General features: G+C 60.0%; 6 protein-coding genes and 7 non-coding genes across 13 annotated transcripts; 4 read left to right on the top strand and 9 right to left on the bottom strand.

Moving 5' to 3' along the window:
* Positions 1–1,149: 1,149 nt before the first annotated feature.
* Positions 1,150–3,570, top strand: A1Q1_02058 (heat shock protein; the record flags this gene model as incomplete). The annotated part of the gene is made up of 3 exons (XM_014328588.1): positions 1,150–1,209; positions 1,502–1,682; positions 1,817–3,570. 3 exons carry the CDS (start codon positions 1,150–1,152, stop codon positions 3,568–3,570), a joined length of 1,995 nt encoding a protein of 664 aa, XP_014184063.1.
* A 567-nt stretch (positions 3,571–4,137) lies between these two features.
* Positions 4,138–5,516, top strand: A1Q1_02057 (uncharacterized protein; the record flags this gene model as incomplete). The annotated part of the gene is made up of 3 exons (XM_014328587.1): positions 4,138–4,356; positions 4,421–4,969; positions 5,085–5,516. The coding sequence occupies 3 exons, from the start codon at positions 4,138–4,140 to the stop codon at positions 5,514–5,516; spliced, it is 1,200 nt and encodes a 399-aa protein (XP_014184062.1).
* Positions 5,517–8,499: 2,983 nt separating this feature from the next.
* On the top strand, positions 8,500–8,593 carry A1Q1_t093. The gene has a single exon. It is a non-coding gene; the product is annotated as a tRNA-Ser (tRNA).
* Positions 8,594–9,012: 419 nt separating this feature from the next.
* Positions 9,013–9,106, bottom strand: A1Q1_t092. Its single transcript has one exon. It is a non-coding gene; the product is annotated as a tRNA-Ser (tRNA).
* A 243-nt stretch (positions 9,107–9,349) lies between these two features.
* On the bottom strand, positions 9,350–9,460 carry A1Q1_t091. Its single transcript has one exon. It is a non-coding gene; the product is annotated as a tRNA-Ser (tRNA).
* A 439-nt stretch (positions 9,461–9,899) lies between these two features.
* A1Q1_t090 lies at positions 9,900–10,012 on the bottom strand. The gene has a single exon. It is a non-coding gene; the product is annotated as a tRNA-Ser (tRNA).
* A 420-nt stretch (positions 10,013–10,432) lies between these two features.
* On the bottom strand, positions 10,433–10,549 carry A1Q1_t089. Its single transcript has one exon. It is a non-coding gene; the product is annotated as a tRNA-Ser (tRNA).
* A 408-nt stretch (positions 10,550–10,957) lies between these two features.
* A1Q1_t088 lies at positions 10,958–11,066 on the bottom strand. Its single transcript has one exon. It is a non-coding gene; the product is annotated as a tRNA-Ser (tRNA).
* Positions 11,067–13,613: 2,547 nt separating this feature from the next.
* A1Q1_t087 lies at positions 13,614–13,721 on the bottom strand. The gene has a single exon. It is a non-coding gene; the product is annotated as a tRNA-Ser (tRNA).
* Positions 13,722–14,282: 561 nt separating this feature from the next.
* On the bottom strand, positions 14,283–16,193 carry A1Q1_02056 (uncharacterized protein; the record flags this gene model as incomplete). The annotated part of the gene is made up of 1 exon (XM_014328586.1): positions 14,283–16,193. One exon carries the CDS (start codon positions 16,191–16,193, stop codon positions 14,283–14,285), a length of 1,911 nt encoding a protein of 636 aa, XP_014184061.1.
* Positions 16,194–18,071: 1,878 nt separating this feature from the next.
* Positions 18,072–19,969, bottom strand: A1Q1_02055 (uncharacterized protein; the record flags this gene model as incomplete). The annotated part of the gene is made up of 5 exons (XM_014328585.1): positions 18,072–18,390; positions 18,714–19,433; positions 19,486–19,527; positions 19,565–19,734; positions 19,844–19,969. The coding sequence occupies 5 exons, from the start codon at positions 19,967–19,969 to the stop codon at positions 18,072–18,074; spliced, it is 1,377 nt and encodes a 458-aa protein (XP_014184060.1).
* Positions 19,970–21,305: 1,336 nt separating this feature from the next.
* A1Q1_02054 (uncharacterized protein) lies at positions 21,306–24,060 on the top strand (the record flags this gene model as incomplete). The annotated part of the gene is made up of 2 exons (XM_014328584.1): positions 21,306–21,810; positions 21,854–24,060. 2 exons carry the CDS (start codon positions 21,306–21,308, stop codon positions 24,058–24,060), a joined length of 2,712 nt encoding a protein of 903 aa, XP_014184059.1.
* Positions 24,061–24,321: 261 nt separating this feature from the next.
* Positions 24,322–27,406, bottom strand: A1Q1_02053 (uncharacterized protein; the record flags this gene model as incomplete). Its single annotated transcript, XM_014328583.1, has 4 exons — positions 24,322–24,703; positions 24,841–26,726; positions 27,089–27,110; positions 27,249–27,406. The coding sequence occupies 4 exons, from the start codon at positions 27,404–27,406 to the stop codon at positions 24,322–24,324; spliced, it is 2,448 nt and encodes an 815-aa protein (XP_014184058.1).
* Positions 27,407–27,614: the final 208 nt, after the last annotated feature.

Genomic DNA, 27,614 nt, shown 5'->3' with positions numbered 1-27,614 from the left:
GCCGAGCAAAGTACGATGTATCCTCGGCCGCCTATCGGCGGCCTATGGTGCGGCCTGCGGTTTACTCCTCCATGAACCGCCTCCGTCCCCTCTGGTTCATCATGACGATGACCTCCTTGTTGCTGGCGGGGACGGGTGTTGGCTCGTCGAGCAGCGTCCGCTTCTCGCGCGCCGGACAGGGCATGGCAACAACAGCGACGGCGGCGAGGAACGTCGCGCCAAACAGGCCGGTGAGGACGGAGCGGTGGCGCGCGCGGAAGTGCGAGAAGAGGAGGGGTGCCATCTGCCTTGCCTTCGGGGTTGCCTCTTGGGTTGCGATTCGGAGTAGTGGTCGGGTCGGGGGAAGTTGGAAGTTTTGGCGAAGAGACGCTTGCTCCGGCAAGCGAGCGGAGTCGTCGGGGTCGTCTACGTACGACTGGGAGGGGGGGAAACGAGCGAGTCGGGATGAGCCCACACACTGATCGACGTGTGGACCTTTTGGTGAGTGGTGAGGTGTAGATGAGCTGTGAGCAAGCTGTCGTTGCTTGGGCTCGGCAGGACCTAGGTGCACTCCGCGACCAAACCTGGCATTCCGGATTGGACGCTGAAAGTTCGGAGCGCAGCTGTGACTGACTGCCGGCGGGCCGCGTGGCAAAGCTTCGTCCTCCGCCCTCGTGACTTGGGCGGAGTGCTTACGTATTAACAATCATTTTCCGCAAACTCGTCCGCCCAGGCTCGAGAATTCCGACTCCAGCCACCAGCCACGGCCAAGTTGCCGTCATGAAAACCCCCTCATTTAACCGAGCCAGCGACCGGCTAACGCCCTCCTGTCTAATAGCGGACTATTACCTGTCGGCTTTTAGCGGGCGCTTTTCCCGAACAACCCCTTGCGATTAGAGGATGCTGATTAGCGGAGGTATTTCGGATTAACGCCCAGGCTAAACGGTCAGCCAGGGTAAATTTCTGGCATGCTCTACAACCCTCTGATGTCAAGCGCTGGCGTCACTACTCACCCAGGAGAACACATGTTCACACTGCCGACGGGGGCGACGGAACCAAAAAATCGGCCGGAGCACCTCACCCGCCGCACGCAGGGCGACGCCTTAAGTGCTGCCCGACTTTTCTCTTTCGACTCCCTCAACTCTCTCCAAAATCACGCCGGTACTCACCATGTACGGTATCACCCGCTCGCTTCGCTCGACCCCCGTGTCCGCCCTCCGCGCCGCCACCGTAAGTAGTCTCCTCTTCGACGACGACGACGACGACGACGACAATGTTTGCGACAGCTTGGGGACTTTTCTTTCGCTCTGGGGAAACTTCGCCACAAATGAAATCCGGAATGAGGGAAAAAGGGATGCCGCACCCAGACGTCGCGAAAACCGACTGGGTGTGGAACGAAAAACGGAAAAATCCGATCTGCAACGCACGCAGCGACAGCGAAGAAAAGTCCCCCCCTATGCATCCAACGAGGCCGTCGACGTCGAAGCGCGATATGCATAGAGCTTCCAGCTAACTTTTACAGCGCACGGCGACCCCCTCCCTCGGCTCCAGGCGCTGGAACTCGAAGGTCTCGGGCCCCGTCATCGGTATCGACCTGGGTACCACCAACTCGTGTGTTTCCATCTTCGAGGCTGGTTCCCCCAAGGTCCTCGAGAACTCTGAGGGTGCCCGTACCACCCCCTCCGTCGTCGCCTTCACCAAGGGTAAGTTTTATGACTGGCTGGTAGGCGGTTTTCCACTTTTCCGGTGGCGATGGCTCCCTTCAAACATCGGAACCGGAGAAAACGGCCCACCTCCACATGTAGTTTTGGTCGTGTGAAACTGACGTACTTTTCAGATGGCGAGCGTCTCGTCGGTCAGCCCGCCAGGCGTCAGGCTGTCGTCAACGCCGAGAACACCATCTTCGCTTCCAAGCGTCTGATCGGCCGCAAGTTCTCTGACGCCGAGGTCCAGCGTGACATCAAGCAGGTCCCCTACAAGATCGTCCCCCACACCAACGGTGACGCTTGGGTTGAGGCCCGTGGCGAGAAGTACTCGCCATCCCAGATCGGTGCCTTCGTCGTCGGCAAGATGAAGGACACTGCCTCGTCGTACCTTGGCAAGCCCGTCAAGCACGCCGTCATCACCGTCCCCGCCTACTTCAACGACTCGCAGCGTCAGGCCACCAAGGACGCTGGTCAGATCGCCGGTCTTGACGTCCTCCGTGTCATCAACGAGCCCACCGCCGCCGCCCTCGCCTACGGTCTTGACAAGAACGACTCGGCCGTCATTGCCGTCTACGACCTTGGAGGTGGTACCTTCGATATCTCCATCCTTGAGATGCAGAAGGGTGTCTTCGAGGTCAAGTCCACCAACGGTGACACCCACCTTGGTGGTGAGGACTTCGACATTGCCCTCGTCAACTACATCCTCGAGGAGTTCAAGAAGCAGGAGGGCATTGACGTCTCCAACGACCGCATGGCCATCCAGCGTGTCCGTGAGGCTGCTGAGCGCGCCAAGATTGAGCTCTCGTCCACTTCGCAGACCGACATCTCGCTTCCTTACATCACCGCCACCGCTGAGGGCCCCAAGCACATCAACATCACCCTTACCCGCTCCAAGCTCGAGCAGATTGTCAAGCCCCTCATTGACCGCACCAACGAGCCCTGCCAGAAGGCTCTCCGCGACGCCGGCATCAAGCCCTCTGAGCTCAACGACGTCATTCTCGTCGGTGGCATGACCCGTATGCCCAAGGTCATCGAGACCGTCAAGGCCACCTTCGGCAAGGAGCCCTCCAAGGGTGTCAACCCCGACGAGGCCGTCGCCATGGGTGCCGCCATCCAGGCCGGTGTCCTCGCCGGTAACGTCACCGACATTCTCCTCCTCGACGTCACCCCCCTCTCGCTCGGTATCGAGACCCTCGGCGGTGTCTTCACCCGTCTCATCAACCGCAACACCACCATCCCCACCAAGAAGTCGCAGTCCTTCTCGACCGCTGCCGACGGCCAGACCGCCATCGAGGTCAAGGTCTACCAGGGTGAGCGTGAGCTCGTCCGTGACAACAAGCTCCTCGGCAACTTCCAGCTCACCGGCCTCCCCCCTGCGCCCAAGGGTGTCCCCCAGATCCAGATCACCTTCGACATTGACGCCGACGGAATCGTCAACGTTTCCGCCGTCGACAAGGCCACCAACCGCGAGCAGTCCATGACCATTGCCTCGTCTTCTGGTCTCTCTGACAACGAGATCGAGAACATGGTTGCCGACGCCGAGCGCTACGCCGAGGAGGACAAGGCCCGCCGTGCCGTCATTGAGGAGGCCAACAAGGGCGAGTCCTTCGTTGCCGACACTGAGAAGTCGATGGCCGAGTTCGAGTCCCAGCTCGACGCCGCTGAGCGCGAGAAGGTCAAGAAGCTCCTCGCCGAGCTCCGCGAGATCTCCGCCAAGGGTGCCTCTGGTGACGCCTCCGTCAAGGGTGAGGACATCAAGGCCGCCATGGACGCCGCTCAGCAGGCTTCGCTCGGCCTCTTCCAGAAGGTCTATGAAAGCCGAAAGCAGGGAGAGGCTGAGGCCAAGCCCGAGGAGCCCAAGGAGGGCGAGCCCAAGAAGGAGTAAAGTGGCATCGTTGTTGTTGATCCGAAGTGATAATTTTTTACCACCATTAAAAGAGCATTTTATTTCACACACCAACCCACCCCACAACCATTCCTGCTTTCCCCTCGCATTTCCACCACTCTTCTCTCTCTCATAGGCATAAAAACTTTGGCATTGTGGTTGCGCAACAGCGACCATTCGTCAAACTCTTTACCCCGACGGCTCACTGCCTCGTGTAGTGATTGTCTTGTATCAGTGATGCACTGCTCATAGTGAAACCCCAAATATTTGGTTCCGGCGCTAATCGGGGCGCTAAATGACATCACCAGGCTTCTAATCGCGCATTGACCTTCTGACATCCGATCGTCGTTTCTCCTTCTTCTCTTCTTCTTCTCACAACAGCACACCTCTCCTCCCAGCATGCGACACTCAAGCAACACAGGTTGACCAGGGCAGTGGTTGGCGGACGTTGGCCTCGAGCTATCCCCGCTTTATCACGAGCGAGTGACTTCGGCTCTCATACTGTGTGTGGCATGTGGCCTTCGCTGAATTGCCACCCGGCCTTCACCTTCCTCAAGCCTGACGACCATGCGCTGTACATGCAAGTCCACCAACCAACGATCTGCCCAACTCCTGCGTGTTGAGCGATTCAGAGACGCAATCCCGGTCGTCAAGAACTACCTTCGAAATACAATCGCCCGGCTCGAGCAGGCGAGCTTCGGCGCGCTGGTGACCATCACCGACGATAAACGCAAGGCCAGGATCTACAAGATCAAAACGGAACTCGCGTTCGCCGACAAGACGACTGTAAGTCAACTAGCGATGTTTGCAATGACTGACAGCTAGCTCCTCCCCGAATACGGGGACGCAGGCGCATGGGAATCCCATGCGCTCATCTTCAGAGCATGGTAGCAGGTGCCAGCCGAAACTCGACGATCCCCTCTGGGATGCGTTCCATGGGCTCCCAGAGTTCGACAATCTCAGCGGCATGCTCAACGCCGTCGCCACTCTCCAGGCTATGGCGCCTTCCCCCGACCTCGTGAACCAGCTGCACGGCCGCTTCACGCACCACTCTGCATACAACGTCAGAGCAGTGCCGACGCAGTACAACATGTATAAGGCCGGCGGACTCGATATTTTTGCGCGCCTGCATCTGGTTGCCCTGTGCGAACACCAAGATACAGACGGTGAAGATGTCAGGCCTATCGCAGGACTTTTCTGCGGTCCCCTGTCCGAGGTCGACTGGGCCGCCAGGCACAGTGACACGATCTCGTCGCAAGCTAGATTACGGACGGAGTCAGTGATGGAACAGTTTGAGCGCTGGCTCATGCAGACGGGTGCAGAATCGACAGCATGGATGGGGTGCTTGCCGCCCACTCCTGCCATCACGACCCCTCGCTCAACTACCCCCGGGCTTCAAGTGAACGGGTGGAGGCAATCACAAAGCGGATAGTTCGCCTTGGCGCCGCTCGTCAACTGCCATCGCATCCCCTGATCCGGATCAACGAGGACGGCACGCGCGTCCTCTTCTTCAGCCGCAGCACCACGACACGGCAGCTGGCAGAGCTCCTTTGTTGCGTCGCAAAGCGCATGCGAGAGCGTATGAGGCCATGCCGCCACCCCAAGACCGTGACAACGATGAGATCGGGTTGGACTTCCATCTCGTCACGGTTATCATGAGGCAAGGTTATGAGCGCTCCGATGGGACCGTTGGAATCTACGACGCCGCTACCGGTCTCCCGTTGACGTTTGAGCGTCATCATCCCCTGAAGTGTTCACCGGCGGCTCACGCTCGCCACGGTCAACCGTTTGTTCTGCCGGCGGCGCTGAACGAAACCGGGTCTGACAAGTCAACATCACAGCGCCCAGACATCGCCACCGAAACTTGGAGCATGAACAAATTCCGAGGCTCTCGTCGGTTCGCTGCATTGGTCGGGGTCATCAAGTACATGCTGCCGACCTTGTAGCAACTTCGTGATGACCTGCTGGCGCACGGCCTCTTTAAGCGACACAGGCAGCTCAAGCCAATCAGTCTTTCATCGCCGGTTGTGGGCCGACAACAAGCGCCACCCCCTGGAACTGGCGTTGCACGACCCAGGGCGTGCTCCTCGTCTTCGTCGTGATCTCGAAGCCGCACACTCCGGCCGCGGTCACAGGGGCGCTGTTGAAAGCTGCAAGCAGTGTGCGCTGCCGCGCGAGAAGGTCGAGCAGGCTGAACGCGCCAGCGTCGTTATCTCCTCCTGCCCGCACCTTCACTCGCTTCGTTATCAATCAGAAGCTGGTTCGGATTTGTTTTCCTTGCAAGAAGAAGGACGCGACTCGCTGGACAGCTCTTGAAGACGGGCTGCTCATCTGTGAGGTGTGCGTTTACAAGGGCACGGCGGCCGACGCGCTCCAGGACGGCTTCGAGCGCGCCCTGCAGGGTATCATCGACGGCACCCTCGCGCCGACGCACAAAGACATGCCCGTCTGTGTGTATGGGTGCGCGACAAGCCCCAACTGGCTAACGTTCGCCAAGTCAGACCGCCCCGCACACTCGTATTACGTAAGTCCCCCCAGGCTCCATAAACTAATCGCGCAGCTGTGCATGGACCACGATTATCTTCTGAAGAAGCGTAACGGAAAGGAGCATCCGGACCGGGAGTGCGACGCGTGCAGCGGTAGATCGACCATCCGGTGGCATGAGCACCGTGGAGCCGTGGGTAACTCAGCTGCTGAAAAATGCTAACATCAGACACTGTGCAATAAGTGTTTCTACAAATAACGACGAGAGCAGTACTTTGGTCTCGAACCCAACATGCATTGGATATTGACTTACTTGTTAACCATTGGGTCGGTGTTGTTCGACAAAATGAGCGACCTCGGCCACACTTGATTGGAATGAGGTGCCACTCCGGTGTCCACTTTCACCCAACCTATCTCAATCCGTCGTTCAGACTTCCAGTATGTCCCGGACATACGCCTAGTACAGGTCATCGCGAAGCATAGTCGATTGGAATGTCTTTGATAACACAAACGTCGGGTTTGATTGGAATCTGAAACGGTCAGCTTGATTGGATTCTGAAACGTGACGATGTCCGCATCGTCGCTCTCACATGTCGCTGGTCAACAGCAAGGGTGGTCCCTCCCCGAGCCACTTAGCGACTCAAGCGCTCACATCGGCTCGAAGCTGGAGGCACTCAGTTCAGATACGAGCTAGGGAAAAAGTATATAAACGCTGCGCCGAACGTCCTCGTCTCAGCAACAACCTCTCACCTCTGAACTCACGACTCACCCACCGCACACTCAATTCAAACCACCATGGCTGCCTTAAACATCCCTGCTCCCGTTAACCACTGCGAAGAAGACTACCGAGCCGTTCTCGCAAAGCGGTGGGCCGACGCCGGCAGGATGTGCGTCGTCATGTGAGCGCGCTTCCGCCGCATTACTGGGCTTTGTCTGCCCTTGGAGCTCGAGCTGGCCAGTCTGTGACTAGTGCCATGCTCCGATCTCTCAGTCCTCCGACTTTCCGACCTTGTTTTTCTCTTTTATCCCTCCTTCCCTCCCCACACATGAACTCGACGTCAAACCGACCTCAACAACGTCGTTAACCACTCATCCTCTGCCCCGTCCTGTGCTCAGCGGCCATAGACGGCTCGGGTTTCCCCTGAGTAGTGTTCGACATGCATGTGTGTCCACGCCCTCTTGGACTCGATTCACTGACGCGCGATCTCTGCTAATTTGCACGCCGAGATCGAGAGAGCGCCCCAGTCTGCATAAGATGGGTTTTACAACAGAGTATCTCACAGAACGGCCCGTCGTTTCCGTCTCCTGGGTTGCGGTAGGCAGGAGAGCGACCCAGTCGCAGTCAGAGAGGAGCGAGGCGCGTCTCGGAGGAGGAGAAAAGGGGCGTCTACATAAGGACACACCCACTGTTGGCCCACTCGGGCAGACTGGCGCTGTCCGAGAAGCCCCACGGGTTGATCCATTCGTTGACGGGTGCCTCGGTATTGGAGATCATTGTGGCGTGTGGACAGTAGATTGGTGTCGGTGGGAGCGAAGTTGGCCCGGTTGTCAGTGTCGGCTGGTGGTGAGGATGAGGACCGTTACACATTCCAATCAACGTTTTATGTAGTTTGGTGCTGGTGACAGGATACATCGACGTCTGAATCTGAACCACGAGAAGGAGCGGGAAAGGAGTGGCCGGACAGGAAGAACAGCTCACGCGGAAATCCGCTCGAGCTCGCCGCGTCGTCGCCGGGAAACGGCTGGGAGAGAGCTATTCTGGTCGTCACTGGGGATGACAGTGGGTGATCTTCCTTGTTTGCAGCTACATAGAACCGTCGGAGTCATCAGGAGAGCTATTTCGGTACGGAACAGTTCTGGCAATCGTCGGCGCGACCTTGACCGAATGACCCCCACACGCTATGCTTATCTCCTGACAATGCAGCACCTGGAATGCCGACGACCTCCGGCAGACTCCGCCTTCCAACCGTGGTTGCGTTTCAGCTCGCTTCTGAAACATCTCAAGGTGTCACTCCGTTCTTATCGGCCCCTGGTCAGGGGTGACCAGAAACTACGCGCATTGAAGTATGGGGCCATTGTTCTCGGAATGCCACCTCGGGCACAGCCACTGAGGCATGAGACACCGCTTTTGCCGCTGACTGGATTGTGCGCATGAGTCGGTCTTCTCCTTTCCCGTCCCGCCAACAATGAACGGTGTCAACGCCGAGATTGGCGGGTTGACGTTGGTATGAGCGTGCCACTCCCCAGTCTCATTTCACCGCTCCATCGGTCCTCTAGCTCCTTTCCAGTCGCCACAGAGACATTTGGATAGCAAGAACGTACAGCAGACATCCAAGAGCCCTACACGATACACCCTTCGCCCCTTGACTCACGCAAAGACGGCAGCGATTACGACCCAGTTCCCCGGAGCCCGGGTGTAACCCACCAACTCTTGTGGTCAGGCATGGTGCTGTGGCGGAGTGGTTAACGCGATTGACTAGAACTTGAACAGTTCGATCAATTTCCTTCGGGAGCACATGTTCGAATCATGTCAGCATCGTCTTTTTGCATGCTTATTTGGGGATTGCAGACGAGAGGAGTTGTAACTGTGGAAAGAAACGAAGGTGTAGTGAATGGCTGGATGGAGGTTGACGAGAGCAGAAGTGTAGGAGGGGGCACAGCTTGTGTGCTCGCGGCTGGAGTGTCATGTGGCACTCCTGTCAATTTTGAGAAATTTCGATTGACGCACCGAAACTGCATTATCACACGTTCTTCCGGCCCGCACCGCATGGCAAACGTGCCAAGATGCCGATTGAGCCAGGCCTGTGTTGACTCTCTACGAGCACAGGGAAGCACAAATCCCACTCCAGTCGAATCGCGCCTCAGGGCCACTCAGGTCCGAGCTTCAGCCTCCCTGACCGACCCATACCCTTTCCCAACGCCTCCCGACTTCCCAGAAGCTCAGAACAGCAGCAAAAACGATGTTGACATGATTCGAACATGTGCTCCCGAAGGAAATTGATCGAACTGTTCAAGTTCTAGTCAATCGCGTTAACCACTCCGCCACAACACCGGACATGGGAGCACCTCCGAGCCGCGTTGGTGGCGGCGCGGCAGCGTCGGCGGTCCAGAAGTCGTGGTACGAGTCATGGACAGCCGTACTGCGGCCAAGGGAACCAAAAATGGAGTTGAAAACAATGAAATAGGGCAAACTGTCGTCGAAGGACCCCTAGTCAAGTCATCTCTACTGAGATCCCTCTTACGCTGTCTGTGATCACGTCTCAGACCCTCCTGGGACCTTGGAAGGCCAAAAAGACGACGTTGACATGATTCGAACATGCGCTCCCGAAGGAAGTTGATTTCCAGAACCTTTCTCGTGAAGAGAAACCGTTCGAGTCAACCGCGTTAACCACTCCGCCACAACGCCGATCACGTCAGCTGCCCAATGTCGTCGCAAGCGAGCAGCAGGGCTTCCGCCGTGGCGATGGACCGTGCAGAAGGCTCGATAGCCACTGGAGGGTGATGCAGGTGAGGATGGAGAGGTAGAACTGGGGGACTGTGGGTGGAAAACTTCAGCAAGGATGATGTGATCAAGTTTGTGGCGGGCGCAGCAAGTCCGCGATTCATGTGATGGCATTGCGTCAAAGACTCCACACCGCCTCCAAGCAGTGCGTACGCGAAACTCGAGGTTGTTAAGCTTGATATTAATGCTAGGCGGCGTGCCAATGCTCACCATCAACCGTGAGACGCTTAATTCAATCAGAACCCGCTTCTACCCGTTCAGCGGCCCTCAGCCAATGCGGCATCTCCCCAGCCACTCTCTCGTGCAATCTGAGAGCGTAGAGGCACTCCAGGGAGCCAAAAACCGACGTTGACATGATTCGAACATGCGCTCCCGAAGGAAGTTGATTCCTGAATCCCTCTCCGTTGCCAGAGAGACCATTCTAGTCAACCGCGTTAACCACTCCGCCACAACGCCAATCCTGTTCGGCGTCTCTGCGGTGAACAGATCCCCAGAGTGACCGCCTGCGGCAGCAGGAGAATGGGAAGAGCTTGCAGTAGGTGTGGGTGTTGTTAATGTAGGGGAGTGCTGATGTGATCGATGATCTCTGTGGCGGTCATCGTCAATATTGGTCTTTTCCATCGACCATCTTAGGCCATCTCAAATGAGTAACCCAGGCAATTGAAGAGCTCATGACGCTGTTCACGCATGCTCTTGACTGCTCTGCTAACCCTGGGTCTCCCAATACATCCGTTGACGAGGTGCCAGATCACTCGGACCTTTTCATTTCTCGAACGCTTGCCACACTCAACCTGTTCGACTTCCGACAACCGCGAAGCTTATTGTGACTCAACCACACCTCCCTGGAGTGTCACGATGCTCGTAGATTGGCAAAAACGACGTTGACATGATTCGAACATGCGCTCCCGAAGGAAGTTGATATCAGAATCCCTCGAGCTCTTGAGAGATCGAGACCATTCGAGTCAACCGCGTTAACCACTCCGCCACAACGCCAATCACGAAGGCAATCGACTTCGGGGGGAAGTGAGCAGTGGGCGCCGACAACGGGGGGCAGCTAGCGGACGAATGAGTGCAATTGGAGTCGCTGAATGGAGATCGACCGGTGGGGTTTTCTCCCTAGTGTCTCTCTGTCTGCCGCACGCGTCAAACTACATCAGATAGTCGAGCACCTCCGTTGTCGTCTTCTGGAGGTTTACGCAGACTGTGAGCAAGCCAACATCCTGTCGCGACATCCAATGGCAGGTACTAGCCGCGTGTGGACACAACTAATTCGTGTGAACACGTCCGTTTCGCCTTCAACGTCCTTAGACAACCCCCGTCTTCAGAATCATCTGTAGAATCACCCCTTATCTCCGTCCCAAGTCTGCAGTACTCCCAGGGGAGCAGCAAGAGGCCAAAAACCGATGTTGACATGATTCGAACATGTGCTCCCGAAGGAAATTGATTGAACCGCCTCCTTCCGAAGGCTTCTGGTTCTAGTCAATCGCGTTAACCACTCCGCCACAACACCTGAGATGATTCGCTGACCGCCACTCTGGCAGCGGGACTGAGCGCCGCGGAGCCCGAATCGCATCGCATTGTGTGCATTGATGCAATCCAAAAGCGACGAGAGCCTGGGGGGGGGGGATGAAAGGAGGAAACCGGAGAGGGTAGAGCAGTAAGGTGCGTCAGAGGGCGGTGGGGTCGGACATGTCTCTGATTGTTATGCAGCTGTCACTTCGTTTCTCGGGTTGTGTTGGCGTTTCAGAGTGGCTCACGGAGAGATCGGGTTTCATTCGACATCCGGTATTCCGAGTGACAAAACAGCGAACAATGTAGCGCTCCGCCCGAAATGTGAGCACAATGCCATTTTGTGCCACTCCGAAGTACCCCTAGTCCCGGGCACTATGGTCGATGGCGGTGGCAAGCAACATCGCTGAGGCTACGGTTCGCTTTCTTGCGATGTATGACCCCATCTGGTAGTGCCGTCGAGTCCCGTCGAGTACATAAGCCACCAGCATCTTCGCTTCAAACCCTACAGCCACCAACCTCTCCCCATCTCTGCACGTCTTATACGTCGCAACTGACTCACTCCTGCCAACCATGGACTCTCCCGCCAAGATCTCCAACCTACCCCAGATGAATGGCCCGCCTCCGCCCTTCATGAGCAGCTGCATCTTTCTCTAGATGCCCCCACCACTTTCACACATTGAATCGTCCAACCTTTCGAGAATCTGGCGTGTCTCACCGATCAGGACGTAAGCTCCGAGCGCCTCCTCCATACACTGCAATGCATCCGTTGAATGTCCGAGCGGGGTATCGAGCTTTTATGCATAGTCTGCTGCCACACTGGCATGATCTGAACATGCTTTCTGTGTGAAGCAGCATGGTTACGATGTTGACAAGATTCGAACATGCTGTGTGGAACCTCCGACTCCGAGGCGACGTTGGCAAGATTCGAACATGCTTTACGGCTCGCGCGACCATGTTGCCACCAGCGCCGCGACTCTGACGCGATTCGAACATGCTTTGCCCCAGCTGTCAGAATGCGACGCTGCCATGTTTCGAACATGCCATGTAGAGTCGGCTCGGGACGATGTTTCCAGGATTCGAACATGCTTTGCCTGCGGCTCAAACTGCAACCACCGTGCGACGTTGACACGATTCGAACGTGTACGCCGCGCACAGTCTTCCACCGGGGGTACGGGAGCGACATGGACCTGAGTCGAACATGCTCCACAAAGCTTGACCCGGCTCTTCACCGCCAGTGCCTGCGATCTCATCTCGGTACTGAACGGACTACACATCCCAATCTTGGCGCGTATCTCCTTCTTTTTCTTAAGAACACAGGCAAGGCTACTGCAGGCGGGCAGCGAGGAGATGATTAGAACATGCTTTGCCGACCGGGCTGGGGAGCGACGTTGACGGAATTTGAACATGCTTTGCGCAGCCGAGCCGCTTCAAACTGCCACCACCGCGACTTTGACGCGATTCGAACATGCTTTACGACGCGCCGCGTACATTTCCCACCGGCAATGCAACTCGACGTTGATAGGATTCGAACATGCTCTGCCAGGCTCGCTGTGAGTACCCCGGCATCAGCTCCGCGACGACAATGACATGTTTCGAACATGCTTTACGAGCTGCTAGCCCCTTTTGCCACCTCCTTCAGTTGATGCATCCACTTGTCTGCGTAGGTCTCGTCCTCGTGCATCCGAGTCTCTCGCCCCATTTCCACTTCTCGGTACAGTAATGCAGCCTGGAAGGTAACGTGTTAAGACGACGTTGACAAGATTTGAACATGCTCAACGCTCGCCGGCGAGGGCGAGCAAACTGCCGCCAGTCCTTTGCGACATTGCCACGATCCGAACATGCTGTACGCTGAGCTCAGTGTCCCTCCACTGACAACACGACAGCGACACGTTTCGAACATGCTTTACGAGCTCGGCACTCTTCCCGCCCCAGCCTGCCTATTCGGACTTTGATCCATCCCCGACCGCTGCGGCTCTGCAGATGCTTTCGGCGCCGTCGCTTGGACAAAGCACTGAGGAGCAATCCACATGGACGACGTTGACAGGGTTTCGAACATGCTCCACGCAGCGCACTGCGCCCTTCCCTCCACCGGCAAGGCGACGTTGACATGATTCGAACATGCTTTACGGCAGCGACTGCGCCCTTCCCTCCGCCGGCACTGCGACGTTGACACAGTTCGAACATGCTTTACAGACGGATCATCCCTCTCCTGTGCATGCAGCTCCCTCACCCCGTGCCCATACTGATACTTGATTCCTCCATGCATCACCCTTTATTTGATGAGGTTGGGGAAGTCTACAAGGTGTTGAGTGGACGGCCCCGATGTTGACAGAGTTCGAACATGCTTTACGCGCCCTGCTGCCGTCTTCCCTTCCCTCTCCACTGTGCCCTCCACATCTCCACCCCATCCCCAGCACTACAAACCCGCCCCAACCTCTTCCCGCAGCCCTCTCCCCGGCTGTATCCTTCCCACGGGTTTCGCCCAAGGGTTCGTCCATCAAAAGCACTGTGCAAAAGAAGGAGGGGGAGGGGTGCAAAAGATATACGACGTTGACATGATTCGAACATGCGCTCCCGAAGGAAGTTGATTTCAGAACCCCTGCCAATGGCAGACCATTCGAGTCAACCGCGTTAACCACTCCGCCACAACGCCCAGTTGTTGTTCAAGGGCTTTTGAATTGGATAGGTCCCGTCTGCGCGGGACGATTTCGTGATTCTCGTCGACTGTTGTATGCAGCCGGAACGTGTTGCAGGTCAGTGCACGATGGGTACACAAGCAGAGCAGAGTGGAGCCAAGGAGCAGGGCAACAGTGGGTGTGACCGTTGAGGTGCGTTTGGCTAGATGGTGCTGGGTGATCGAGCGGTGGCGCCCGATCATGTCGGAGCACACGACGTCGCCCGGCCTTGCGGGTCCGGACGAGTTCACGAACAGGCAGACCCAGATCTCGGTCCCTCGGCCCCAGCTCGGTCCCGGCGCCTCGCCCATTAACTCTACTGACGCCGAGGAGTCTAATCTGTACCACATAGATTGCGCATTCATCCCTGCTTGTCTCCACGAACCACCTCTCAGGCGGCGCCGATAAGCTCCAGCCACCGACCATGAATAGGGGTGTACCGATACATGTCACAACATGGCTTGCATGAACTAGACGAGAAAGACTAGATGGACCGAAGCCAAGGCGCAGCCTTGGTTCATGCCTGTAAGATAAGATCATTAATGGAGCCGGCGCTTGTTCCCCCTGTGGCCCTGGCCCTTGTGGCCCTTCGGACGGCACTTCTTGCCGTGCTTGCCGAACTTGGGACCGGAGGTCGAGGTCGGGGCGGCGGATGCGGAGGAGGCGACGGAGCCGGACGAGGCGGACGTGGCAGCCGAGGAGGCGGAGGAAGCAACGGAGCCCGAGGTGGCGGACGAAGCGGCGGAGGAGGCGGGCTCATCATCCTCCTCGTCGCCCTCGGGGACGTCGAGCCAGGAGGCATTCTCGTCCTGCGTAGGCTTGGATGCGGCGGCCGACGTAGAAGAGGCGGCGGAAGCCGTGAGCGACGAGGCAGCGGATCCCGAGGCCGAGGCGTTCTGAGCGGCCTCGTTGTCCTGCTCCGTGAACTGGACGCCGGGGGCGGCGGTCGGCTGCGCGTTGGCCTTCTGCTTGTCTCCCGCGTCGAGCTGGGGCCCAGCGGCGCCAGTCTCCTTCGGGTCGATGGGGTTGCCTAAGATGTCTACATTGCCGGGCATGCCCTTGTAGGTCACGATGGGGGTGCCGGTGATATCGGCGGGGAAGGTGGCGTAGTCCTGGTCCATGATGACGGGGGCGTCGAGGGGCTGGTCCTGGTCGAAGACGGGGCCGGTGTTCAGCTGGCTTCCGGCCACCGAGTCGTTGGGCGCCTCCGTCTGCGCAGCCTGAGAGTCAGGCTTCTGGATACTGTCCGCGTTGCCGAAGAGGGAGCCCCAGGAGCCTGCCTCCCAGTTGCGCCAGTTGAAGCTCATGCTCTCCGGGACCATGTTGGGAAGGTAGAGCGGGAGGCGGTTCAGGAAGCCCTGCTTGAAGGCAATGTTCGGCTTGACCCAGCCCGGCGTAGCGGCGTTGTCACACTTGGGCTTCTCGTCGCCGGCCTCGACGGGCCAGAGCGGGTTGCAGCCGGGAAGCTTGTCGATGGCGCGGTACACGCCGACGTCCTCGGCGGGGATCATGCCCTGGTACGCGCAGGTGCGTGCCGACTCGACGTTGTGGCTCTTCTTGAGCGGGGCGCACTGGTCGGTCTGGTCGCCGACGCCGTGGGGCACCTTGCACTGGGACACGACGTCCTCGAGCACGCCGTCCTTCCAGCCATTGACAAAGTCGCCGTGGAACGAGGTGCCGAGCAGGTCGCCGTTGGAGAAGACGACATTGTTGCGTCCCTTGCGCCAGGGGCGGAACTCGTCAAAGCGGTAAAAGTGCTGGATAAACATGGTCGGGTACTTGATCGGGTGGCTTTCGGGGCACGTCTTGCCATTGATGTCCATCCACTCTCGCCCGCCGCCGCGCTGGATCGGCCACGTCAGGTGCGAGAAGTGGTCCCACGAGTCGAGCGACTGGTTCGCCCATCCGCACGAGGGGAAGTAGATGCCCGCGTGGATCGAGTCGCAGTAGTCGTGGCTCGTGCCGTTGGGCAGGTGGCGGGTACCGTACGTCTCGCCGCAGGTGAGGTCAACGCCGAGGGACTGGATCGCGTTCTCATCACGGCTCATGGCCGTTCCGGACACAATGCGCATGCCCTTGGGCCATGGCTGGACCTTCTCGCTCTTCAGGAAGTAGTAGATGCGCGCACCGGCCAACATGGCCTCGTATGTCCCGTTGTCGTGGATGTAGTACAGCGTCGGCGTCCAGTAGTTGGACTTGTCGTCGTTGACCATGACGGTCGTGCACTCGGCGCCGCCGATGAGATTGTCAGGGTGCTTCAGGTTCGTGCCAAAGTTGGACGCGCCCATGATGTTGTGCACGTGAGAGCCGACCTTGCCCCCGTTGATGGTCGGGTCGATGCGCGCCTGGACGAGCGAGTTGACCTCGGTCAGGATGAAGTGGTCGGCATCCGCGAGCGCGGCAGGGAGCAGCGCAGCGGCAGCCGCCACAATGGTCTTGAAGCTAACCATGGTGAGCTGCAAGTGAGTGAAGTGGGATGTTCTTGGTGTTTTTCGTGGCTAGTCTTTCACACTAGCTGTTATCTTGATACGGGGAAGGGAAGATAAGGAAGGTGAGCCCGAGCCTGCGGGTTGTCGATTTCGATGTCGTCGAGGGAAAGGAGCGTCAAGCGGCGTCCGCTAGCTGGAGCGAAGCCTTGGATGTCGGAGAAGGGATGAACAAAGAGAAAGAGAGACGAGGAGAAGGAAGAAAGAAGAGAGAGAGTACGACAAAGGTTGATGCAGGAATACATATGCATGGCCTGTACGGCGGCGGTCGGGGAGTGTGACCGGGAAGGAAGACAGGATGAGGGGACACAACACCCAGTTGATGGACAAGGTTACGACACAACCGCCCCTGTCATCCCTGTGCCCCGGCAAGCAGGAACAGTCCCCTCCTTCCCCTGGGCACGCTGGGCACGCTGGCCGCGACACACACCGTAGACATCGTCTTCGGACAGAGATCCGGATCCGCACTGTCCATCGGGTGGGACAGACGTACCGTCAGCTGCTCTAGCTGTTCTCAACCCAAGAAGCGATCTGACGCCCCCCGACGATCAAGCGTGCATGGAGGCAGGAGAGGAGAAGATGCCAAGAGCAGCAGCACTACGCGTCCGGCACGGAGGGCACTTTCGGGGTGGATCCGGGAACACGGCATCCAGGCACCCACCCAGCCGTGAGCCGTGAAGCGCGCGAAGAGTGGGTCCGTGTCGACCCCGCGACCGTTGTTCCACTCGCACCGCTGCACGCGCTGCAGCGCTGCAGCGCCGTGTATGTCGTACGCGTCGGGCGAGCACAGCCTACCTGCATTCCTGCACCTTGTCTGCACCTTATTAGCCAGGCCGCCGTGCTGCAAAGCTTATACACGAGCTTAACAGTGACACAGCCGAGCTCCTCGCAACCTGTGCAAAAGTGCAGACGTGCAGACGCGCTGTGCCTCTGAGGCCTCTGACGTCTGACTCGAGGGCCAGAGTACCAGAGTGCTGTGTGATGAGCAAATGGTCACAGACACGCGCTAACCTGCTCCGCGAGACCCATCGTCTGTGGGTAGAGCCGATATGTGACGTTGCAGAGGTGACATGTTTGACATGTCTGATATGCATGCTAAGCACGCTGCGTACTGGGCGACGAGCCAGAACATCTACGTGAATTGAATCATGTCCCGTAACCTGGCCCAATACATGATCATCCCAGGTCCACAGGTCCACTAGGTCCACTACTGCTCTTAGTACTCGTTGCCAGGGGAGGCGAGAGGTGAAGACGAGTGGAGAGAGAGTGGAGACGAGGACGTAAAGCAGGGCCGAGCAGGGTGCTAGTCTCTCTTTCTGGTGCACGAGCATGCGCACCGGTTGGACGGTACACCGTCTCGCGAGGGGAGGACTCCTGATAATGCCGGCAGCGTGTCACCGATTGCTGAAGCTTGAACTGCACTCCAGTCCGTTATGGCCGGCATGGCCGTTGTTTGCTGATGTCCGTGACGACGGGGGCTCCGACTACTGCAGAAGAGCGAGAAGAGGGCGGGCCAAGAGGGACAGAGGCCAGAGGAAGGGGGGATGAATGCTCAGGGCCCATCCCCCTCGCGTATCATCCACGAAATAGGGACCTCTGTCTGACAAAACTCAATTGCGATCGCCTCTCGTCTCGTCTCCTCCAGCTCCTCCTCTGCTCCCCCTCTGCGAGCTCTGCTCCCTGCATGGCCTTCACGCTCATGCGCTCATACGCTCGTGCGCTCTCGTGTTCTTCTCGCTGATCAGTTGGACGGCGCGGAGGGACGTCTGCGAGGCATTCTCGGCTCTCGGCGCGCAGCAAGGTCCCATTCACCACAGTAACCAACTTCCGTCTCGCCCAACGCTACCGCGCTGCCCAAACTCTGTTTGACGACTTGACCCTCATTTCGAAAAACTGATGCGAGCGAGGTCGCCGGAGATCAGGTCGCTGAGTCCAGGCATAGAAATCCAGAGTGCCTGCTGTACCTTTTGACCAACTGACGTTCATTGTGCCAGCCTTCGTGTCCTCCCCACCCTCGCTTTCTCGGGTCCTCGGACCAGGACCAAAATTTACGAGCACCAGGTGGTCCAGCTGGTCCAGCATGGCCCAACGGCCCAACGCCTCACTCGCTCGGTCGCTGCTCGCTTCGCTCGCGTTGCCCGCGACATTCCAGACACTTATGCTATGCTTACAATGTATGATCCTTACAAGAACGGCCGCGACGCCGCGACCGCAACGACGCTGCCCTGTCCGGCCTGGCCGGCCCTCGGTGGTCTAATTATATCTCTACCTCACCCCTGCTCTACCCCACTTGTGCTGGTGTCTCGGTCGCTGGCGGTCGCACGTGTGGTCCTCGTGCCCGGACTGGTAAGGCCCGCGTGGCGTGAATCGCAGTTCAGAAGAACGCAGTACCGTTTGCAGCTAGCGCTCTTGCGGATTGCGACCTGATCACGCCTGTTGTGCTCGGGGCTCCACAGTAGGCTGCTCGCTGCGCTCGCCGCTTACTCACCGACAAGCCCCAGACCGATCCGCACCCAGCCGTCCGCGCCGCACATGCAGCTCGCGAGCCAGGCGACCTCGGCGTCGGGCGGGACGACGATGCCGAGCACGTATGGGACCGCGAGGGCATAGGGCTCACCGTTTGTCGGGAAGAGGAGCGGGTAGTGCTGCCTCAGGAAGGACAGGAGCGTCGTTGGCCGTCCGTCCGTGAGCGGGGGAACGACGTGCTGCATCGCTGGAGCGTCGGGCAGGTAGATCTTGATGGGAAGCGAGCGGGCCGCGTACGCCGATTCCAGCTTCGGCACTGAGCTCGTCTGACCCGGCTCCGTCGATGGCGGGCGGGAGGGGACGTTTGACGGCGTCGAGGAGCTTCCCAGTGGAATCGGCATCGGCACCAGTCGCGAGCCCATGCGTGAGTGCAGGTCGTAGTCGCCGCCCATCACTCCGTCCCATCCTGCCTCCAGATCTTGCCGCCGCATACCCGTTACGCGCTTCGTGTTGCCCCATCGCACAAAGTCGGCCTCCTTGACCTGACTCGTGAAAGCTGCCTTGCATGACTCGACTCCCGCCGGCAGCGTGAGCTTGTCCGTTGGCGGGGAGGAGAGGTGCAGGATCAGCTTGAGTGGGCGCGCATCCGGATCCGTCGCGTCTCGGCGCACGGGCCGCGATATCGTCGCGTTCAAGTCGAGCAAGTCAACTGGCCAGTGCCTGCGGTCAGCTAGAAGCCTGGCAGAGGGAGCAGCTGTGATTTGGTCGGGGTGCGTTGCAGCATGCTTACTCCGTCGCTGTGAGGAGAGCGGCTCCAAGATCGAGATCAAGCCTGGTTCTTGCAGTGCCGCTGCTCCTTCACTACTCACCATCGGCATGCGCCAAGACCACCGAGCCCCGGCTCCTCCGCGTCTTCCTCAAACCACCACTGCGCCTCGTTCGTCTTGGCGAGCTGCTCATCGTCGAGAGCGAGCGAAACGAGATTCTCCTTGATTTGAGGCAGCAGCAGGGGGAGGTACGTGTATCGCGGAGCTTGGACCTGTCGTTAGCTCACTCCGAGGGGCGCTTTAGCTTTGTTGTGAAGAGGTGGTGTGACTTGCATGAACCGGATGCCATGGTTCTGGCCTAACATATCGACGTCAACTCACGTAGTACTTGTCGACTGCGGCCCCGGGAGCTTCACCATCCGCAAGCCGGACCTCTATCGGGACGCTAGCATTCCATGCGAGCTGGCGGAAGAGGTTAGTCGAAGACTGGACTGTCGCTGTTGCCATCGTCGTGGATGGTGGTGGGCCGCGGGAAGGAAGTGCTTGACGTCGAGGGAACGGCGCGATCGGGTGACGACGAACGAGGAATGGATGGGCTATGACCTCAACGCAACGCGACATGGACGGCGCGGTGGCAACTGATCGCGTGGACAGGCGTGCGGGGCAGCGGATGAAAGGCGAGCTGACACGTTGCCCGCCTGGGGTTATCGGACGGCCCGTGCCTATCTGCTATCAGTTCGAGGGTGTTGTGTACGGTGAGTGTTTGGTTCCGAGGGCAGTTGTGTTGATCTTGGGTGCGTTGAGCGAATTGCTAATGGATGATTGAGATAGGGATATACAGGTACGAGGGGTGCGATTAGTGCCAAAGCGTAATTGCTCTAATTGGGACTGAATGGCACCAAAAGTCCAAGGTCAGGGTTTACTCACTCAGGATCACTCGCTGCGTTCCATCGCCGCTCTCTCCATGGCGTCTCTCGCGCTCTCGCTGCTCTGGCACTCACTGCTCACCTCATGCTTCCACGCCATTGACGCCACACCAAAAGCCACTTATTCTCGACCGTGCTCTCGACTCGCTGCTCTCGTGCCCGCAGCAATCGCGTGCGCCTGCTCGGATGTTGCCTACAGACCCTTCGATGACGACTGTGCAAGTCACCCTTCAACTGGTGGCGCTAACAGCCTATACAGCCTTCATAGCCTCTACAGGCCGGCCTGGATAACGTCCTTGAATTTTCTTGGGATGCAATCTCATTCCGCCCGCCCACACAACACCAGGCGACGGGCTACCGCCAACAAGGCCGCATGCTCCATGCTGTCCACTCGAGTGCGACAAACATTCTAATCGATCCTAACGCAGCCGTATCGTCCTCACAAAGCCTCAGCCCTGCGCCTCCTCCCTTGTCCTCAGTCAGCCAGACGCCGGCGGCTCACAGCGCTATCGGCTGTCTGTCCTACCACACTTCTCTCCTCTCGGACCTTCCGACCTTGATCTCGGCATTCGCAGGGACAATTCCTGCAGACGTCCTGGTCTAACCATCACCGGCTGCATGGCCGTGGAACCTTGTCCTTCACAACGTATCAACGTCGTCCAGATCGCCCGCTGCACACGCCGCACCGATTAGCGTATTCGGCCCATTGTTGTGATACCTTCGACAGTCGGCGACTGGAACTCGCGAGGCCTTTTGTGTCCTCGCTCGATCGGTCAAGTCCTCGTTGTTCTTGCCCTTACCCCCACCTACGACTTTCTTCCAACTCGACAAACTCTTCCAACTCGACAAACTCTTGCGACGACACAAACGATCGCGCGGACGGTCACACCGTCTAACTTTCTTCGCCGATCCCCACCATGCCGTCGGTGCCCTTCATGTCGTCGCTGTTCCCGCACAATTACTCGTTAAAGGTGTCGAGTTCGAGGCCGCAACAGCCGCCGCGCCAACGGCGGCCGGACCTGCACCCCCTGCAGAAGCGGATAGAGGACCCCGAGCCTTCGTTCACCGACCTCGTCCTGGCGCTCCCCCTTCCCCCGTCCTTACCCAACAGCAATGCAGCCTCCCCGACGTCCGCCATGTTCGAGAACTCGGCCGCGATGAAGTCGGCCCCGTCGCTCCAGCTCAACACTCGTGCATCGTCGTCCGGCGGATACAAGCGACCATCAGCGGCTGAGCAGCAGACGCATCTTCCAACTCCACCCCGAGCGCTCTCCAAGGCACGCAGCGGATCCGATCTTCGCAGTCGGGCGTCGGCGCAGCGCACAGCCAGTCTCACACCGCGGCAGCGCACTCGCAGTTCACGCCCATCGACCCCGACGAGAGACCGCAGCGACACTGTCACGTTTGATTCTTGCATGGAGAGTAAGTTTTAATTCTGAGGCGTAACTGTGGCTGACCTAATCAGGTGGGACGGCCTATGAAGCCCAGGCGCACGAAGCTGGGAACCAGGGAGTACTCGCCGCGCGACACTTGCGCATTGCCTCTAATTTGTTTGGCCAGGCGCTAGCGATGCGCCCGCATTCGGCTTGGGCGAGGCTACGACGTGCGACGATGCTGCTACTCCTGGCGCGGCTAGAGGACCCACCAACGGCGCACAATTTGACTACGGCCCAGCTTCAGGAGTCTCGTGCGGATCTGTTACACCTCTCCCGCTGCGCCCCGGGCAGCATGACGGTTCGCGAGACATTGGCGACGGTGTCGGGCGAACTGTCTCGACTGCATCTATCCGACGGCAGCGACAGCGACGGACCCGCGAGCCGGCTGGCGCTCGAGGCGCTCGAGTGCATGGAGGAGGTAGCCGCCGAGAGGATGGATCGCGCCGCCCAACTAGCGAGGGCGGAGTTTGGTCCGCAGACGCCAGCCCTGGCGGCGATGTTCCTGCACCTGGCCGAGACAGCTGGCGCCGCCGCGGTGCTCTCGCCCGACAGTGGTGGCGTCGAGGATCTCGCCGAGTTAGCCGAGAAGGCGTTGGACCAGGCGACAAACATGGTCGGGCTGGCGACGACGATGCTGCCGCCGAGCCCGGACACGACTGCACTCATAACGCGAGTGCAGCTTGCGTCTGGGCGCCTGACGGTCGACAGGCTGCGACACCTCGCAGTGCTCGGAGTACCGTTCCATGAGTCGGACTTTGCCGGTGCACTTAGGGATTTGACGCTACTCGCGGACGAGACGAAGGAGCGCGCGACCTCGAGCCAGGTGGCCGCGATGCAGGCGTACGAGTGCGCCAGGCTGCTTGGCGACACGCTCTGGCTTGTCGCGTGCCTCATGCGTGGGCATTGGGGCGACCCCCTTCCGTCAGTCGCCACGACGACATCTGCGCCATGCTCGGCGCAGGCGCAGCCCACACCGGAGGGATATGTCTACTCCCGCAGCCGAGCTGGGAGCGTCGGACCTCCGGGTCGTGGATCGGACGGCTCGCTGCCCGTGCTCGACCGCAGCCGTCAGTCGTCTACCACTAGCATCGGCTCGCTCGAATCGCCGCCGATCGCCGAGGAGGTCATCATCGAGGAGGATGATGTCGTATCGCCGTCCTGGGCCGCGGGAGGGGGCACCAAGCCGACCAGCCCATCGGCCTTCCCGACGCTCGCTCCCAAGCACTCTCCGACTCGCGCCCGCCGCCCGCCGCCTCTCCAGCTTTCCCTCCCGCCGCCCGTCTGTCCCCTGCCGCCCGTCCCATCGCCTCTCTCGCCGCTCAACCCCGCCCATCCCCGCCGCGCGAGCGAGACGCGCCCCCGCGTCGTGCGCCAGTTCAGTGGAACGCTACCAGCGGGCTCTGTGCCGCGTCGTGCGAGCAGTGGCCTGGAGCGCACGCCAATTCCTCCCGCGCGCACGCTCGAGCTCGCCCGCCGCGCGATCGAGCACCTCGAGTCAGCTGAGGCGCGATACCAGCAATCTCTCGCTTGTCTTCCCGACGGCCATGCACGGGAGAGGGCCGAGGTGCTGCTGCAGCTGGCAGCCGTGAACCTGTTCAAGGCGGCCGTACCCCGCTCCCTCCTCCAGGCGCTGGGCACGGAGCGTCGGGGCAGCTACCTGATCTCGGCCGAGGTGTACGCGAACAAGGCGCTCGAGGCGGTGACGCCCCGCGAGCAACGGCCCGGGGATCGCCTAAGCGGTGAGCCGCAATTCGCGGAAGTGAGGGAGCGCACGTCCAACTCGCACCTTGCGCCCTTGACGCCGACGGATCCGGAACAGCGGGAACGCCGGGGCAGTGCGGCGAGCAGTCTCTCTGCTCCCTCTCGGCGCGCGAGCCGCGAATCGGACGGCCGCCGCGAGAGCGGCTCGTCCTCCAGCGGCCGCATCAGCCCCAGTCCCGCCGCGACGGAGTGGCTCGACCTCGACGCGGCCCGACTCGAGAAAGTGCACTGGCGCACGCAGGGTGTGGCGCGCCTGGCGCTCCTCGCACTGCTGGACGCTCAGCACGTGGCGGGCAAGGACGCCGATGTCGCGCGTCTCCTGGCGCGCATGCGCGGGCGCGTGACCGCGGCAGACGTGAGGCGATACCTCGCCTGTGGCGCGCATGGCGCTAGTGCCGGCCAAGCCGTCAGTGCGATGGGAGAAGTCAAGATGGGCCAGTTCTGGACAAAGGTGAAGGAGACGCTGGGGCATTAGGTGGGCGTGAGGATGATCGGGCTGTGCTTTGGCGACATGACGACACTACACGAGGACGACAGTGAAGACGAGGGGGAGGGATCAAATATAGCATTGGAGAGTACACCAGCGTTCTTGTATAACGCCCCCGCCTCAAGACCTCAAGAAGATTGTAAAAGAACTATCAGTTGAATACCTAGTCGCTACAACGAAGCGTGACGACGCGTGTGATGACGAAATTGATGTATTTGTACATGTGTTGGCTATGCTGTTGAGAAACGCTCAGTTCTGCTCCGAGAAGAGGTTTGGCGGAAGGTCGAACCAGTGGTGCAAGTCGCCGAGCAGGGGCTGCACAGCCCACGCAGGGAGGTTGCTGTGAATGTCAGCTTGGTCTTCAGAGCAGCGGAGCTGTTTCCACAATTGGGGAGAGGGGAGGGGAGGGGAGATCTGTCGCGCAATTGGATCGGCACGCTGTCGGCACGCAATTGTGTAGCGACTGAATGGGTCTCGATCTTCAAAGCTGGGAAGCTCGATCTGGCAAAGACGGTGGTTCGGACCGGCGGAACCGCGGACCGAGCCCGTACGAGCCCGTACGAGCCCGTACGAGCCCGTAGGGGCCCGTAAGAATGGCGATTCTGTCGATCGTTCGCAGACACGGTCCGAGCTGCGCTGCCGAATGCTGCCGAGTCCAGATCCCCGCATCCAAAGACAGCATTCAAGCCAAAGCATCCAGAATTCAAAGCCCGGGCCCGCGCTCGATCGACCAGCAGAACTGTATAGTGTGGTGTGGGAGTGACTCACCTCAGATCCATGCCCTGTGTGTCCATCCCCTCCACCCCGGCCCCGACTCCGACTCCCACGCCCTGCCCGGCTCCTCCCTGCGCTCCCAATCCCCCCTCCCGCTCGCCCTCGCCCATACTCGGCCTCCGCACCCCTTCTTCCTCCGGGGGCGTCTCCTCCCCAGCCCCGACGGCATTGTAAGCCGTCCGCCTCAGGTCCAGCAGCACTCTAATGGCATCGGGGAGGCCCTCGTCGTCGCTCTCCTCCGCTCCTGTGCCGGGGGCGGGATGGCTCCTCGTAGACGGAGTAGACACTTGGCCCGAGGACCACCTCCGCGCCGCTGCGTCCAGGAGTCGCACATACTGGCTCGCAAGGGACCAGTGCCGGCTCGCGTCCCTCAGGCTTGCCAACAGGATGCTGAATTCCGGGTCCGAGGCGAGGTTGCCGCTCACCCCGCTCACCCCGCCCGAGTCCGCCGAGTGCGCCACGAAGCGGGTGATGAACACGACGCGCGCGGCGACCCACGCGCCCCAGATGAACAGCGGCGAGGCTCCTCTCCAGCCCAGCCCGGCTTGCTGTCTGCACAGTTCTGCCACGGCAGACGTCGACTCCGCACACCGGTCACGGAACGGCGCGACACTGCCGCCACTCGCCGGAAAGGCGTGGTACGCGTTGACCTTCAGGAGGGTTGCGTGGTGCAGCGCGAGCACTGTGAGGCCCAGCGAGCCCTCGAGCCGGGGCAGCTCTGCCGCCCACCGCCGACAGGCTGCTGTGAGCGCCAGGGCTGCGTCGCGCGCCTCCTCTGCCGAGCCGCCAGACGAGTGCAGCGTGTGGCTCCTGCCTAGGAGGTCCACTGCCTCGATGAGGAATACCATTGGCGAGAGGTTCGCGAGCACGGAGGGCGGGTAGGGATCGCGGTGCAGGACTGGCGCGAACAGGGGCGCGCGCGGCCATGGCGAGCCTGGCGGAGGAGGGGTGAACCACAGCGTGTCGCTCGAGGGCAGGCGGCGCTTGATGTCGCTGTCTCTTAATGCGAAGTCCCACCCAGTACTCGCCGAGGCATAGCGGTCCAGCACGAGGACGAGCCAGAACAGGCGGCGGCGCGCCTCGTCCTCCTCCCACGTCGCGGGCGGGGGCACGATGGCCGTGCGTTTCTGTACCCCGCGCCGCTTCATTGAGCTGCTCAATGAACTGCGCGGGTCGAAGGGGGCGAGAGAAGATGGAGCCTGCGGGCCAGAGAGACGCCGCCGCGGCTCCGGGTCGTCCTCGGTCATGAGGCCGAGATGCGCCGCACTCCTAGTCAACAGCGCGAGCGTGCCCCACGAGCTTGGTCCCTGTTCGCTGCCTATGAGGTCCAGCGCGAGGAGAGAGAGCGCCTGCATGCTTGCGATGCTCGTGCTCTCCACCGCGTGACTGAGCACGTGGGCTTTCGCCGCTTGCCTCAGCGCCTGTTTCCCGCCCGGGAGGCGGTCCAGCCTTGGATCGTCGCTCAGTCTCAGAGCGAGCACGACAATTGCATGCGGTACGATCCCCCATGGCGCGCTGTAGGCTTGCCGGGGAAGGATCGGCGCCCACGGCCACACGTGCGTGTAATAGAGATTGATGAGGGAGGTCACGATCTCGTCCGCGGGCAGTATCCGCGGATCGGAGAAGGACGTGGTCGACAGTCCTCCCGGGGAGGGATGGGCGTGGCTTGGGTCGTGCGACGGGCTCAGCATCGCCGGCGGCGCAAGTTCTGACGGGAAGCCGACGGGGGCGGAGCCACTGCCGCTCCTCGACCCGCTTGGAGTTGGGACGCCTTGCGGAGGCGGCGCAGCCATCTGCTGCTGTTGCCAGCGAGTAAGCGAAGCAATCATGCCCTCCTGGTCGCGGAGTCGGGACTCGTATCCTGCCACCCGATCCTCGAGCTGTTCTGGGGGTCAGCTAGACTTGCACGCGAAGAGCAGCTTGAAAACGAAGGGGGAAATTTGAAGCAGCGTGAGGAGAAGAAGCAACTCACCCAGCCGCTTCGCCATATCTACCCCCGTCCCAGGGCGCAGTCCAGGCTTCATCTTGACGGGGTACACGCAGTCTTGCGGATTCCGACTGGGGTCAGCTTAGCACAACAGCATGGCAGCTTGATCGATCGTGCTCTGCAAAAGACACTGCAGAGCAGCAGATCTCGGGGGACCCGCGCTCGGCTGCTCTGCTTAGGAGGGGAGACGTACTTGGAGCACTGCAGTCAGCTCGCTAACCTCTCATCGTAGCTTGCAACCAGCAGCAAACTCACATTCTGGCACACAGGCTTCGTACTATCGCATTCTGTCATCAGCTCACTGACATCCCACTAGCTGATTAGAGGAAGAACTCACTAATCTTCCTCGCCCGACACGGCGTGCAGGTAATAGCCAGCGGTCTGATGTCAGCTCAACCTTGAACTAGTAGCTCACCGCTCATCCACGTCCATCCTTGCCCGCTTGGAGGGTGCACCCTCGCTCGCCTGTCGATAGTAGCTAGATATCGGTTCCATCGAGCCTGCCGAGCTGGCCGAGCCCGCGGCAAGCGGGGGAGGGCCGGGGAACGGGGTCCCCGATGGGCCCGATGACATTGAGTTGCGAGGGGGGTGCATCCTCGCGTCTCTCGCTCACTCGATCAGCCCGTGATCGGGCCGGAGGTGGTGCGATGCGCCGTACCGTGCCGTGGCGTGCCGGTGTGCCGATGTACCGGTGTGCCAGTGTGCCCAGCGGTAGGCGTCGGTGGAAGTTGAAGAGACCGGGCGGACGGAGCAATGTTGTTACTGGCGTCGTAACTCGCGT

Source organism: Trichosporon asahii, assembly GCF_000293215.1.
Source record: "Trichosporon asahii var. asahii CBS 2479 unplaced genomic scaffold scaffold00003, whole genome shotgun sequence".
Classification (NCBI taxonomy): Eukaryota; Fungi; Basidiomycota; class Tremellomycetes; order Trichosporonales; family Trichosporonaceae; genus Trichosporon; species Trichosporon asahii.
This window is presented reverse-complemented; position numbering and strand designations above follow the sequence as displayed.